The sequence below is a fragment of the Ostreococcus lucimarinus genome, chromosome 3, assembly GCF_000092065.1.
Source record: "Ostreococcus lucimarinus CCE9901 chromosome 3, complete sequence".
NCBI lineage: Eukaryota > Viridiplantae > Chlorophyta > Mamiellophyceae > Mamiellales > Bathycoccaceae > Ostreococcus > Ostreococcus sp. 'lucimarinus'.
Genome location: NC_009357.1, coordinates 111,715 through 126,438, shown reverse-complemented (window position 1 = coordinate 126,438; position 14,724 = coordinate 111,715). Strand labels below are relative to the sequence as shown.

Genomic DNA, 14,724 nt, shown 5'->3' with positions numbered 1-14,724 from the left:
ACGGAGCAAGCTCCTTTTTGCGCTATGCTGTCATCGGGACTGTACCTCCCGTGAGTTCGGCTCTCGCGCGCATGGCGGATCGAACAACGTCTGGAGATTTGTCATTCGTTACGCATTGCTTTAGCGCATCTTCTACCGCTGACTTTACCGGCGTATGGCTCGCGAGCGCGAGTAAGGCTTCGATAGCGTCGAGCCGAAGCGCCGTGGAGGATGAGTCGCCGGCGGCAGCGACGACGACTTCAAGAAGAGGCTCGACAGCGAACGAGGCCACGGATTCTTTCGAATCTCGAACGATACGCATCAAGCCGACGACTGCCTTCAGACCTTGGCGTCGACGATCTTTGCTTAACTCCGCATCGAGACTTGCGACGCAAAGCTCGGCGCATAGCGAAGCATGCGGACGAATTGCATCGAGAGATTTGAAGCGATTCAGCACAGTCGCGAGAACGGTCGTTGCGGCAGTCGCTGTCATCGACTGGGATTTCTGACGCTTCTCGGCCTCGTACTTAGCTTCGTTTTGGCGTTCCAAAGATCCTGCGGCACCGACGCCAGAGTCGATGTCATCGACGGGCGCAGGCGCTGCTTTTAACGCGCACTCCACCACCGGAACAACTTTCGCGATAATTTCCGTGTCAATATCGCTCTCCGTTGACGCAATCGCGACGAGTACTGCATCAACAGCATCTAGAGCGGACTTGCGGTAATCAGTCTTAGCTCTTTGACTCTCGGTGAGCAAAGCATCCACCACAGCCGTCGCGTCAATTTGTCGTGGGCAAGCGCTCGTCAATGCCGCCACCGCATCAAGAACGGATGTCTTCCCTTCCCATATACGTCCAGGAAGCTCGGCCAAAAGTCGTGTAATCACATCATCAGCTCTGGTCGCGATGACATCTGCGGACGCGCGCGATATTGCGGCGAAAACTTCCGCGCCTTGCTTCTTGCGTTGCCACTGCTTCGCCGCCAAGTACTCAAATGTTATCGCGAGAATTTCGTCAAAGTAAACGCGAAGGCTTGCCGAGACGCCGCCCGAATTTTCTTCCCACACTTCACTCCACTTTTTCTTACCGGCGTCGATGGAATCATAGGAGCCGACGAAAGCGAGGGGAAGAACAAGAGTTTTTTGCGGACTCAACGCATCGGGCGCGTTGCGCGACAGCTCGAGTGCAAGCTGCGCCGCAACAGCACGTTCAGTTTCGGTGTCGCTCTTGAATAAGCGTGCGATCTCTTGCGCTAAAGCATTGACTCCGGGCTCTTCGGCGTACCGCGCGATGGCGGCGATGGCGGAGATGAAACTCGTTCGCACCGCTGCCGATGCGTCATTCACTGCCGACGCCAAAAGCATCTTGAACAGAGTCGCGGCGTGCGGTCGCACGAGTCGACCGCGTCGCATACACAAACGCTGAAGAAAACGACCCGCGCCCGCTCGAGTATTGAGGCCCACGCCCGTTCGCAACACAGAGTTCATAGTGGAAACGAGCTCTTTCATCACGTCTTCGTCAATGTGCGCCATGAGAAGGTCGAGCGTCTCGCCCATCGGACTTGATTTCGCCGCGCGCAAACGCATCGCCTCCAACTTATCACTTGCTCCCTGTCCAAACGACGCGGCGTGCTGTTCGATGTAATTCAATCTCGAGTCTTCCATGCCCGAAAGCGATTCTAACAGCGTTTTCACGATTTCAGCGATGTGTGGTCTGATGGCGTCGCCGTCGGCAAACTTGACCAATTTCATGATGACATCCATGCTAAGCGCTTGCACCTCCTTCACCGTGGAAAGTAGTCCGCGCTCAAGCATGATTGGCAAAACGATACCAATTGTTCCCTTGACTTCACTTGGTCCGCTGTGGTGGGCGTCGCATAGGCGCAGTGTCAATGAACGCACCGATCGGCACAAACCTTCGCCCGATATGCGCACTGTTTCTTTGATGTCGTCGATGACGCGTAGGCACACGTCCCAAATTTTCTCCAAGTAAGGTTCGATCTCTTTGAAAGTTCGCCCGGACAATATTTCACTCAACGCACTTGCACTCGATTGACGCGTCCGCCAAAGTCGACTGCCAGACTCACGCAATAACTCATCCATGATGGCTTCAAAGTGCTTGTCCACGGTTGCCTTTGGCGAATCCACCAAAGACACCCAGATGCCTCTGACTGCCTCTTGCATCTGTGGATTCGGATCGTGCATCATCCGATAAAGTTTTGGCACGAGCTTCTCCAAGTGTGGCGTCACAGCATCACCCGCGCGCTTCGCGATGGAGGCAAATCCGAACGCGGCACCTCGAGATGAATTCATCGCGCGCTGATGGTTTGCGAGATCCATGAATTTGTAAATCAAGTCGGGCTGCCCTATATCCGTTACGACGCTGCAAAGCTCCTGGTACGTCGTGAGAGAACTCTTATCGCTATCACCACTTCTCAACGCTTTATCATCGAGTGCGATGGTACCTTCTTCGAAAACTTCAGCCTTGTCGTCGAGCTTGATGTGACGCTTCTTTGGCGCGACGCCGTTGAGCGTGCCCATCAGCGCAGCGAGAAGTTCCTTCTGTTGAACCTCATCGCCCATGTCGTACAAGATGCTCATCCCTCGACTCGCGAGTTCTTGTGTGAGATCGTTCTGATCACCCAACAAGGATCCAAACGCTTCCTGAACGTCTTGAAGCATCGATAACAACCGTGGATGGTTGTTCGTGTGCGTGACGAGAGAAAGCAACCAGACGCACGCAGCGCATCTCTTTTCGACACGAGCGCTGTAAATGTACTGGTTGAAAATTGCGTCGAGCACGGCGCGATGGACGTGCGCACGCGGATCGCTCGCTTGATCGTACGCCGCAACTCGCGCTTTAATTTCATCAACATCCATACCGACGATAGAGGCACCGTCATTGCCTTCAGAGGCGAGCGACTTCATAGCGGCGTTAAGCGAAACAAAAGACGTCGTGAGCACGCGATCGGCGTCGACATCGACGCCCCCCCACGCACACGCAACCGCCTCACCTATGGCGAACTGTGTGTCATCGTGTTTCACCTCGCACATCGCAAGAAGCCGCGGTAAAAGCGCAGATGCGGTACTTTCACTTGCATCCGTGAGCATGATGTGTCCAGCGGCTCGAGCGCCTAGCTTGGCGACGTGTGGATCTGTGTTTTGCAGAACGCCACACACTGCGTCGAGCGCGTCCTCGATGATATCAGCGTGCAAGGGCTTACGTAGTCCTGCGTGACCGATCGCTTCCGCCGCGACACTCGCCAAGTTAGCTTCGGCACTTTGTCCTTTGCCTACTTTCTTTGCCAAGTCGACAAAGGTTTGAATTGCGCGCAGCGCGTCGACATCCGGAATCTTTCCTGAACCTACGATGTAGCCAGTCGCGCTTAATGCGCCCTCTTGGTGCTCCAGACGAGCGCCACGTTCGTCTCCTTTACACAGCGACAGAAATTCATCCATAAAAGGTACCCTCGCATCGGCCTCAAGATTACCAACAAGAACGCCGCAAAGTTTGGCGGCGCGCCGACGAGTCTCTGCATCTGTGTGAGACACGAAGTGTCTCAGACGCACTAGAATCGCATCCGCGGTAGCCTTTTCGCTGAGTAACGCTGGTTCACGCTCGAGCAAGTCTATGAAACTACGTAAGGCTTCGCTCGCGAGGGCTGGTCCCGACGATTTGACGAGGCACCGGTTCAAAAAGTTGAGGTAGAGCTTCACGTCGTTCGCCTCCAACTTTCTCGACTTGGAATAATCGCTCTTTAAACACGCGTTCACGAAATCCAGTGCACTTATCATGGCGTTCTCAGGCAAAAGCAAAGCCGCGTGTAGTGCGGGGTCGACGTTCAAGCCAGGAAGTTTGATGACGAGATACCGAAGTAACGAAGACGCTGGTGGGTGCTTTTCTAGCACGCGAGGCGTCTCGCCTCGACAGAACGCCAGATATTCCATGTATCGATAATGGTCGCTTGTTAAATCCACAAACATCGCGTTCTCATCCACCCACGAGCGCGCGGTGACTTCTCGATCGCACCCGTCCCAGCGCTCGATGTGTAAAACCGCGTCGTCCTTTGTCTTGCGAGTCGCGCTCGGTTGCAAACCTCGTCGGCCCAGCGTTTGCATCTCGTGCTTGGCGTCCCCCGAGGCTAAAATGCTGGCATACCGCGACGGGACGTGTGAGAACGGAAACATTTCAGTCGCCCATTGCGCACCGACGAGACGCTTGACCTTGTTATCATTGTCCTCGATGGCACTCAAAATCAATTCTTCCATTCGCGTTTGTACGTACGTCGACGGCGAATCGCGATACGCCGAAACTAGCGTTCGCGCCGCCTCTTGCACGTAGGATTTCACGCCATCTGGTTCGCTTTCTAACGCGTCGAAAACTCGCTCGGCAAGCAACACGTCTCGATTCACGCTCACTTTGTCGCGCTCGGCGAGCTGCGAAAGTGCTTGATAGCAAAATCCGCGCAAAGTTTCTTGCGCAAAAGTCACAGTCTGATCTCCCTCGTTCGAGCCGTCGGTGCGCGAATCTAAAATTTCGAGCATACCATTCATTAACGAAGGGGCAAACGCGAGTAATTCCTTACTCGTCGCGTGAGTCAGCATCCATACGGTAAACTGCATGCCGCACGCCTTCAATCGTGTCGTCGTACCGTCGCCGTACAGGCACATTTTCACCGTCTCGAGATTTTTCGGGAACGCGTCAGCCGCCGCCATGGATCGCGTGAGCAAATTCATGATTTTTAATTTCACCGCCGGCGAGGCGGGCAAGATGCGAGACTCCACCGGCACGTCCAGCGATGAACCGAGGAAGAGTTGGAATAATTCGCTCGTCGTTGCCCCGTCGTCCAAGTTGACAATCGGCTTGTTCGTCTCCCACGTACATCGTCGCTTGAGTAATTCTTCGCCACGTTTGGATACTTCATGATCACCATCACACGACGCGATGAGACAATGCGTGAGCATTTCCGCCCCACTCACTAAGAATCTACTCTTTGTCTCGCGCTCCTTCTCGACGCCATCGTCGACGCCCGCGTCGTCCATATCGATATCTGGCACGGGATCGAGCACCTCCGCGCTCGCTATGTATTCAAGTAGCTTTAACTTTCGCTTACCTAACGCCACCGGCGTAGGTGGCGCTTTCCCTTTCCCTAAAATCCGTTCCACCGCGCTCGGCGACAGGCTCGGCGGCGCGCTCAACGTCGGCGCCTCGACGCTCCTCTCGGCGTCTTCTCGCTGTGCTTCCGCCGCCGCTCGCAACGCTCCCTCCGGTGCTCCTTCAACCCCGATCGACGCCCCCGCCAACGCCGATAAATGCGCCTCCAAACGATTTGGTGTCGTCCTCGCGCTCGTTCCCACGGCGTTCGGCGAGTACGCGAAAAAATCTCTCGCGCGTCTCAAAAACAACTTCCGATCGTCATCATCGCTCAAAAATTCCACATCGCGCCTCGGATCTCTCGTCGAAAGCTCCCCCAGCGCCTGCATCGCCATTCGAAACACCATATCCGCCTGTTCACTCGACCGTCTCGACGCCCCTCGACACGCTCGCGCGATTTGAATCTCCCGCGTCTCCGCGTCCGCCCTCTCAAACGCCTTCTCCGCGTACACCAGCGCAAAATTCCGCACCATCGCGTTCGTCGTCGTCAAATACGCGTCCACCATCCTCTCCAGCGGCAACCCGATCGTCGTCGTCGCGTTCACGCGCTTATTGATGTGTCTCAGCAGATCCATGATTTTCGCGACATTGTTCGGATGCGTCGTCGCGAGCGCGTCGATCGCGCTCGGCAGCAGCTTTTCGAGCACGCGCTCCAGCGCCGCGTCGTCCGTCAGCGCGAGCGACGTCAGCGCGCGCTCGATCGACGCGCGCTCGTCCGTTTCGGTCGCCATTCCTTCGCGCGCGACTGTGCCGCGGTCGCCCTCGATCGTCGACGCGGAATACAAACCGACGAGTTCGACGCTCGACGTTGACGCATCCGAGGCGCGCGCGGCGCGAGATCGCGACGCGCGCGCGCGGATTCGCGGCGCGAAGACCGACGCGCGCGCGCGAAAAAAACGCGGCGCGCGATCCGAGCGCGACGACGACGCGACGGCGCGCGCGGGCGCGGGCGCGGGCGACGACGATTCGCGCGATCGGCGCGCGATCGGACGAAATAAGTCGGTCTCGGTCTCGCGCGAGGACGCGCGTCGCGCGGGATGGGGGCGGGAATGTCGACGCGGGACGCGCGCGCGAGGGACATCGCGGCGAGCGCGTCGACGGGCGGACTCGGGCGGACGCGGTCGGGGCGACGACGGGAGCGGGGAGGGGTGGACGTGCCGTCGAGGGGCGAGCGGTGTCTCGTCGTGACGCGCGGCGCGGTCGATTGCGCGCCGGCGCGATCGGACGCGGCGCGATCGGACGCGGCGCGGGAGAGCGCGCGAGGGGACGGGAAGCTGCGAGCGGTGGTGGAATACGATGAAGATGGACGCGAGGGAGGGGATCGGGTGCGATGGCGAGTGGCGCGTCCGACGGCGGCGGAGGCGGAACGGCGATCTCCCGAGTTTCAAGCCTTCGTGTGCGACGGGAAGCGAACGAAGATTGGATGGCGATTCGTGATGCGCGCGGGTGACGATGGCGTCGCTGATTCGGTGTCGGTGTACGTGCAGAGGTCGCGCGATGCGGCGCGCGCGCACGCGGTGGAGGCGGCGTTGAGCGTGACCTTCATCGGCGCGGCGAACGACGAGCGGCACTTTGAGACTTTCTTCGATCGCAGGTTCGACCGCGAGGGTGATATGTGGGGAATCAAGCACGTGTTCAATCTTGCCGACGACTTGCACGCGCTCGGAAACCTCGACGACGAATTCGTCGTCGAGGTTTGGATGAGCGAGTTGCGAGTCTCGCGACACCGATCGAAGCCGCCGCCCCAAGTCGCGTCGAGCGTTCGCGTTCTGTCAAACGACTGTCTCTTGTTCGTGCTCGAAGATTTCTTGAGCGAAGAAGAGGGGGATCAATTGATTGAGATCGCGCGTCCAAGTATGCAGCGATCGCGCGTGACGGACGGGAAACTTTCGGAAGGTCGGACTTCGACGTCTACTTTTCTCACCGGGGCTCGGGCGCACGACGATTTGGTTCTCGAAATCGAGCGCAGGATTCAAGCCGCGATTCGTCTGCCGTTGATCGTCGAGCGACGAAAAAATGTCAAGGTCATGTATCAACACGAACCGATGCAAATAGTTCAGTACGGTCCAACTGAGCGATATACGGCGCATTACGACAACAGAGCGGGCAGTCTCAAAAGATCGATGACGTTCATGTGCTATCTTCAAGAGCCTGAAGAAGGCGGGGCGACGTTCTTTCCGAAGTGTGTGCCGCTTTGTGGGTGCGATTCGACGACGCTTGGGATTCGAGTGTTCCCGAAACGCGGGCGAGCCATCTTGTTTTGGAACGTGGGAGAAAACGGACAAGAGGCGATGCGATCGCTGCACGAGGCGCAACCCGTAGTCTCCGGCAAAAAAGCGATCTTCACGCAGTGGCTTTCGATTTCGGAAGATACGTAGCGACGTGTAACCCAGATGAGTCGTTGTTGATGATTTTGTCTTGTTTATTAAGTCGCTAGTGGTAAAACTTGAATTCGTTCGAAGTCCATCGGACTGAAAAAGAGGCTACTAGAGTACACGAGAGCTAAGAGGAATGAGAGTCGTGGAAGATGTTAATCTTTGTTCTTCTTGCTCTTCTTCGAAGACTTTGGAGAGTCGCCTTCGCTCTTACGCTTCTCTTTCTTATCTTTCTTCTCCTTTTTCTCCTTCTTCGTCGCATCCTTATCCGGATTGTACGAACGCGGCGCGGTGAGAAGCGCCGGCGCGTCCGCGTTGCGGTCCTTGTCGTGCTTCTTTATGTCTCCAGACATCTTCTTGACGCCAGAAGCTTCGCCAAGCGTCTTGCCTTCAAGCTGTCGTAATCGTGCCTCGACCTTTTCGCGCGCTTCAACGCCAATCGTCGCCTCGGAGGATTCCCCAAGAGCGTCGACGCGAATCGACAACGCGCACTTCGCCGCCAAGACGCGAGAAATTTTCCCCTTGAACTTGGGCGCCGCTTGGCCGATGAGTGAGGCATGATAGATCAAACCATACTTTGGAGTTTCATGCTTGGTCTTGAGCGCGCGGAAAAGAGCCTTTTCCGCTCCCAAAATTTGCACCGTAGACGCCGGGTGCTTGGCGAGGTTCATCAACGAACCCGCGTGGGAGATGAGACGAGCGCCGACGAGTTCGCCGACGAGCACCGTCAGGTTGGGCGCGATGGCGTTCATTCGAGCCTTCAGATAATCGTACAGTTGCGCACGGTACTCGCTCAAGGAGATGACTTGGTCGGCCAACTGTCCAATGTTGCTCAAATCTTCTTCGGAAATTTCCGTCCCCATGGAAATGATGGCGGCGTCTTTTACCTCTTGTTCGACGTCTTCATCGAGAATACCAGAGAAGTCGATCCCCGCCGCCTTCGCGCGATCACCCATGAGTTTCGCAGCCTTGGCGTACTGCATGTTATCCGCGATGATCTTCGTGAGCTCGGGGAAGTGCCACCCGTACCACTCGCGCACGCGCATGGAATACGTGTTCAATTCCTTGTCGAGTTCGTCGAGCAAGCCGATGGCTTGAATAACCATGGTATCAACCTTATCCGGAGAAAACTTGAGCTTATATCGCGACAAGGAGTGAGACAAACCCAAAGCCATCGGCGCGAGATCGGCATCCGTCAACCCTCCGATCAACTCGTTGAGCTGGTAACGCACGCCGCGCATGAGTTCCATAACCCCACTATCGGCGACGCAGTTAATACCCAGCTTCTCTTTGATCGCCGCGCCGAGTTTAGAGTCCGCCACCGCCAAAGTCTCCCCCTCGGCGTGTTTCGACAAAAACTTTTTCAAGTTCTTCCCGACTTTGGAATCCACCAGCGTCGCCGCCGCCGCGAGCGCCTCCGTCGTATTCTCAAACTTACTAAACGCCTTCATCGACACCATCTTCTTCGCCCCCTCCACCGTGCTGAAAGCATCTTGCAACTTCTGCGTTCACGTTCGCGCGCGCGCGCATCGTCAGTCCCTCGTCCTCGCGTCGCGTCTTCCTCGCCAGCCAATCCCCAATTCGCCAATTCCCTCGCGAATCGACTCCCGCCCTTTTGTCCGCGCGCGCCCGCCCGCGCGTCCTCCCTCGCGTCGTCCCGCGTCCACGACCGTCGCGCCCCTCGCGCGTCGCGCGTCCCGCGTCGTCGACCGCCGCCCGCGCGCGCGTCGCGCGTCCCACCGCCTTTCGCGTCGATCGCGCGCGCCTTTTCGCGCGCGCTCGCGTCGCGTCGCGTCGCGTCGCGTCGTCGTCACCGCGCGTCGCACGCACCTCCGCGTCCTGGAGCTTCTTCTCGGCCTTGACCTTGAACAGCGAGTACCCCGCCGGGGTCTCGAACAGCAGCAGCATCGCGCGCGCGCGTGTGCGACGATCGGCGGCGGCGGCGGCGTGGTCTCGTGGACGCGCGGTGTACACACGGACCAAACACACGGCGCGCGTCGTCTGATAGATCTCCCGCGCGCGCAATACGAGATCGAGACCCGCATCGTGGGCGCCGCGAAGAGAATCAATGAGACACTACACACGGAACTCGAACGCGCCGCGACGCCCGCGCGCGCCCGCGATCGCCGGCGAAGACGCGCGACGACGACGCGCGACGACGACGGCGACGACGGCGACGATGGATCTCGGCGGGATGGTGCAAAGCGCGCGCGCGGCGGCGGAGGCGTATTTTGAAAAGGTGCGACCGAACGACGCGTCTGGATCTCGAACGGGCGCGGCGCGCGAGCGACGACTGACGAGGGCGCGAGCGACGCGACGCGCAGCTGCCGAAACACGCGCGCGTGCTGGTGATGTACGTGACGTTTCGGTTCATCGGATCGGTGATTCGGTCGATGCTCGGGTACGGAGACGCGCGAGGAGGGGCGGTGGAGAAGAAGCGGGTGGTGGAGTGCGAGACGGCGGAGGCGTTCGCGGAGGCGTTGGCGGAGGCGAAGGCGGCGAAGCGAGCGGTGGTTGTTGATTTTACGGCGACGTGGTGTGGGCCGTGTCGGCGAATCGCGCCGGTGTTCGCGGACATGTCGGAAGAGTACGACGCGATGTTTATCAAGGTGGACGTCGATAAGAATGGGGCGGTGAGCGGGGCGCACAACGTGACGGCGATGCCGACTTTTGCGTTTTACACGTCCGAAGGCGAGCCGCACGGCGAGCAAATTCGCGGTGCGAACGTGGCTAAGATTGTGGAGACGTTGGAGCAGCTCGGATGCACCAAGGCGGTGAAGGAGACGAAGAAGGATGCGTAATCATTCGATGAAATATCAAAACAACGCGACGACGAACGCAAATGAAATTCGCGCAAAGCGACGCGATTCACTCTTCTCGAGCGAGCCATTCGGGCGTAAGATCCTGAGACTCGGGAGATTCGCGTTGAGAGAACACGCCGACCTCGTACTCGAAATCTAAATATAAGAGCGACTCCTCGTTTGAGGCGTCTTCTTCGCCGAGCTTGACGACGCGGCGCCGTTTCGGCGCGGGCTCGTCGAAGGATGAAACGCGTTTGGAGCGCGCGACACCGCGCTCGGCGAGGAACACGACCAGAGCGAGCACGTTATCGTTGATACCGTTTCGGCAGCATTCGTACGAGCACGCAGTGAGAGATAACGACACGCCAACGTTGCAATCTTTCAACAGACTCCGAACCATGCGCTCGTCGTCTTCCTCTGTCCAGTTCTTTCGCGCGAGTTCGAACAGGCTAACGCACGTGTCCGGCTTCAAGCGTACGTGATGACGCTGCTCGAAAACCGCGAGAAGCTTTCGACCAACTCGCGTCGCTTGCACGTCCATGATACCGAGGCCGCCGTCGTCTTGATCGAATGGCGCAGGAACGAAGTCGCGTCTTAGAAGAGCTCGCAGTAGATAATCCGTCTGCGGACACGCCTCCCATAAAGATCCGAGCAGCATAAGCTTGAATGAAGCGTCCCATCCTCGCGTCAAGTCGAACACAACTCGCGCAAATGAAGCCTTGTCTTGATTCGTCTCACGGACGATGAGCGAAAGGATTTTGGCAAGCGCGGCAATGTTGTCGTTAAACACTTCGTTCGGATGCACGCGCTCGTGAACCACAGTAAACATTTGCTCAGCTCGCTGCAATGCCGTCATACCCGTGAGTGAGTCCACTTCGTACTGGCGAAAAGTCGCAATTTCGATATCGATGCTCTTCGAGTACAAATCCGCGATCGAATCCAGGATCGAGTGCGTTTCGCTCGCGTTTGTCGTCGTCGCGTGTGCGGTACCGTTTTTGTACAAGTTCAGAAGAAACCAACGCACGTTTGGCATCGTGAGCGTACGCAGCAATTCCGCGCTCGTTGATTCTCGCGTAGTGAGCAAGCCCATGAATCCAATCGTGAACGCCTTCCAAGCGAACGCTGCCTCTAAATCGTACCGATGCGAGCTCTCTGTGTACAGATGCGACAGCGTTTCCGAGCCGAGCACGACGTGCGTCACGATGAACACTCGCAGATACGATCGCAACGACGCCCGCTCGTACTTGATACGTTCTTCCTTGTCCTCATTCATATCGAAAAGTTCATGTTCCACCAGCCCGAGTTCGCCGACGCCGATCGCCGTCTCCAAATCATCGATTTCGTATCGCAAGAATAATCCCACCGCTTTCCCACGGCATCTGTGGCTCAACTCCGCGCTCGCCACCTTCATCATGCGCGACACTCGATCGACGCGTTCATTTTCTGTCATCTCGAAATCCGGATCATCGAGCGCATCGGAAAACGCCGCCGTCATCGCGGCGCAAAACTTTGCGGCGGCGTCGCGCTTCGTCGTCGACAACGCGCTCGTGTGCCGAAGCAACGCGCGCGCGTGAAACCCCACCTCCTCCTCGTCGACGCACGGCAAACCATATTCGTTCTCGAAAAAGTACCCACGGCGCGCGAGAAGCCGCGTGCGCGCGCATTCGCAAAGGAAAATCACTCCTTCGCGAGTCTCGGCACACGTTTCAAGCAAAGTCTCCCGATCGCGCAGCGGTAGAAACGACGCGATGTGCGCCCAGAGTTCGCACGGGAGCGAAGAGAGCATGTCTGTTGATCGTCTTCTTCGCGCACGCGCGCCGCGAGGGCGTCGCGCGGCGACGCGCGACGAAGGGGGGCGCGGAGTGAGGTGCCAAGTTCGACGGCGAGATCGGCGCTCGAGCGTCGGGATGGATCACGAGTTCCATTACATCGTAGTTTTCTAGCGACGGATCGACGCTTCGGAGTTTGATTTGCATCGGTCTAAGAACGCCGCTTGGGCGGCGCTCACGTTTTCGGACTTACCACCCCACGCCTTCAAGCAGCTGGCTTGAAGCGCGCGGCCGTAGGAGAAGGAGAGCGTCCACGGCGCTCGATCGGCTTTTTGCGTCGTGTTCATCAATCGCAAACGCTCGGTCGCCTCTTCTTCGCTCTGTCCGCCCGATAAGAACAAAATACCCGGCACTGACGGCGGAACGGTGTCACACAGCGCCGCGACGGTCGCTCGCGCGACTTCGGCGTCGACGTTCGCGCTCGTCTTCGCGCTCGCCCCCGGCGTCACCATGTTTGGCTTCAAAATCATCCCGTCCAACTGCACGCCGTGCAAACGCAGCGCCGAAAACACCGCGTCCAGCACCCTGCGCGTCACCGCCCCGCAGACTTCGATACCGTGCGCGCCGTCCATCAAAATTTCGGGTTCAACGATCGGCACCAAACCTCGCGATTGACACGCGCTCGCGTACCTCGCCAACGCGTTCGCGTTCTCCGCCAACGCCAACGCGCTCGGCAATCCTTTCGCCTCATCAATCGTCAGCACCGCGCGCCACTTCGCAAATCGCGCGCCCATGGCGTAATATTCTTCGCAGCGTTCCGCCAACCCATCTAAGCCTTGCGTGAAGGTTTCGTTCGGCGACGCGTCGAGCGCTCGCGTCCCCGCGTCGACTTTGATGCCCGGCGTCACGCCTCTCGATCGCAGCATCTCCGCGAACGACGTCCCGCTCTTCCCCGTCGATCGCAGCGTTTCATCGAACAGTATCACTCCACTGACGTACTTCTCGAACCCCGGCGCGCTGAAGAGCAATTCGCGCAGCGCGACTCGATTTTCAATCGCGTTTTCGACACCGATCGACGCGAGCCGCTTTCCGATCGTCCCCGTGCTCTCGTCCGCGGCCAGGATTCCCTTGCCCGGCGCGCTCAGCGCGAGCGCCGTGGCGCGCAGCTCATCCGCGAACGACATCGGCGCGAGACGCGCGCGCGAGACGACCGTGCGCTCGAACGCGCGCGCGAAAGTGAGGCGTTATCCCGTCGTCCCGCACTCAGCGCCTCGCACCGCTCGCGCGCTCGCGCGGTCGCCGCGATGTTCGCCTCGCGCGCGTCGGCGACGTCATCCTCGACGTGGCGCCACGCCGCGCGCGTCGTGAGCGACGACGTCGGCGCGCTGGCGGCGCAATTCGGATTTAAATTGCGCGCCGGTGAACACGCGACGCCACGCGCCGTCGCGTCGCGCGTGCGCGCGCCCGACGCCGCGCTGGACGCGCGCGTGACGCTCATCTACGCGATAATCATGTTCGCGTTCAACTGGTTGTTACGGCGCGCCGTCGTCGAACCGCTAGCGGGACGACTGATGGGTTACGGCGCGCGCGGCGTCGGCGGCGCGCGCAAGGCGCGACGACGAAAGATGGAAAAGTTCGCGCAGAGCGCGCTCGAGATGGCGACGTACGGGACGTTCACGATCATCGGGTGCGCGATAGTGCCTGGACAGCGATGGTTCTGGCCGTCGAGCGAGTGGTGGATCGGGGCACCGGTGAAGACGCGGGCGACGGAGAGCGCGCTGCGGGCGTACTATCTGGCGTACGGGGCGCGATACGTCGCGGGGGCGGCCAACGTGTTTCTCGAACATAAGCGGAAAGATTTTTGGGAGATGCAATTGCATCATTTTGCGACGATCGGAGTGATTTGGGTGTCGTACATCGTCGGTTGGACGCGCGTGGGGGCGGTGATCATGCTCGTGCTGGACCCGGCGGACGTACCGTTGCACGCGGCGAAGTGCGCGAAGTACGTCGGGGACGCGCGCGGGGATAAGAAATATCAACTCGCCGCCGACGTGTTGTTCGGTATTTTTCTCGTCATATTTTTCGTCATGCGACTGGTGATGTATCCGTACGTGGTGTACTCCGTGCACTTCGAGGCGAGGCGGTATTTTAGCCCATCGATCCCGTACTGGCTGTGCGTCGCGTTGCTCTACGTCATTCTCGGCTTGCAGGTGTATTGGTTTAAACTCATCGTCAACGTCGTGCACAAGGTGCTAGCGACCGGAAACGCGGAGGACGTGAGGAGCGACGATGAAGACGAACCAAATGGCGCCAAAGCGCACCACGATTGAGCCGATGTGGCGCCACAGTACATTATAAAATTATTGCCGAGCCTCGCCGCGAAGGCGTCCCGTTGCAACGAAAGTCACATCTCTCGTTAAAACTCGTCACACGTCCGCGCGATGTTCGCCGAGCGCGCGTGCGCGTCGACGTCGTGCAAACGCGCGTTCTCGTTCTCGCCGTCGCGCGCGACTTCGAACGCGCGCCGTGCGCTCGTAAAACGCTTCGCTCTTCCGCCTCGACCCGACGGCTCGAGCTTTTGGAGCGACAAGAAAGTCGCCGTCATCGGCGGTGGGCCGAGCGGGTTAGCCACCGCGCTGGCGCTTCG

The 14,724-nt window shown here is 58.8% G+C and overlaps 7 protein-coding genes across 7 annotated transcripts; 3 read left to right on the top strand and 4 right to left on the bottom strand.

The window, feature by feature from the left end:
• Position 1: 1 nt before the first annotated feature.
• On the bottom strand, positions 2–5,863 carry OSTLU_49010 (predicted protein; the record flags this gene model as incomplete). Its single annotated transcript, XM_001416526.1, has 3 exons — positions 2–3,874; positions 4,034–5,185; positions 5,336–5,863. The coding sequence occupies 3 exons, from the start codon at positions 5,861–5,863 to the stop codon at positions 23–25; spliced, it is 5,532 nt and encodes a 1,843-aa protein (XP_001416563.1). The 3' UTR covers positions 2–22.
• Positions 5,864–6,832: 969 nt separating this feature from the next.
• OSTLU_34558 (predicted protein) lies at positions 6,833–7,510 on the top strand (the record flags this gene model as incomplete). The annotated part of the gene is made up of 1 exon (XM_001416813.1): positions 6,833–7,510. One exon carries the CDS (start codon positions 6,833–6,835, stop codon positions 7,508–7,510), a length of 678 nt encoding a protein of 225 aa, XP_001416850.1.
• A 77-nt stretch (positions 7,511–7,587) lies between these two features.
• On the bottom strand, positions 7,588–9,415 carry OSTLU_30396 (predicted protein; the record flags this gene model as incomplete). Its single annotated transcript, XM_001416525.1, has 2 exons — positions 7,588–9,009; positions 9,338–9,415. The coding sequence occupies 2 exons, from the start codon at positions 9,413–9,415 to the stop codon at positions 7,663–7,665; spliced, it is 1,425 nt and encodes a 474-aa protein (XP_001416562.1). The 3' UTR covers positions 7,588–7,662.
• A 578-nt stretch (positions 9,416–9,993) lies between these two features.
• Positions 9,994–10,188, top strand: OSTLU_10652 (predicted protein; the record flags this gene model as incomplete). The annotated part of the gene is made up of 1 exon (XM_001416812.1): positions 9,994–10,188. A coding segment is annotated over one exon (195 nt), but the record flags the coding sequence as incomplete, so codon positions are not given.
• Positions 10,189–10,375: 187 nt separating this feature from the next.
• OSTLU_30394 (predicted protein) lies at positions 10,376–12,094 on the bottom strand (the record flags this gene model as incomplete). Its single annotated transcript, XM_001416524.1, has 1 exon — positions 10,376–12,094. One exon carries the CDS (start codon positions 12,092–12,094, stop codon positions 10,376–10,378), a length of 1,719 nt encoding a protein of 572 aa, XP_001416561.1.
• Positions 12,095–12,247: 153 nt separating this feature from the next.
• On the bottom strand, positions 12,248–13,261 carry OSTLU_33820 (predicted protein; the record flags this gene model as incomplete). Its single annotated transcript, XM_001416523.1, has 1 exon — positions 12,248–13,261. One exon carries the CDS (start codon positions 13,259–13,261, stop codon positions 12,248–12,250), a length of 1,014 nt encoding a protein of 337 aa, XP_001416560.1.
• Positions 13,262–13,348: 87 nt separating this feature from the next.
• OSTLU_30392 (predicted protein) lies at positions 13,349–14,471 on the top strand. Its single transcript, XM_001416811.1, has one exon. It carries the CDS (start codon positions 13,382–13,384, stop codon positions 14,405–14,407), a length of 1,026 nt encoding a protein of 341 aa, XP_001416848.1. The 5' UTR covers positions 13,349–13,381; the 3' UTR covers positions 14,408–14,471.
• Positions 14,472–14,724: the final 253 nt, after the last annotated feature.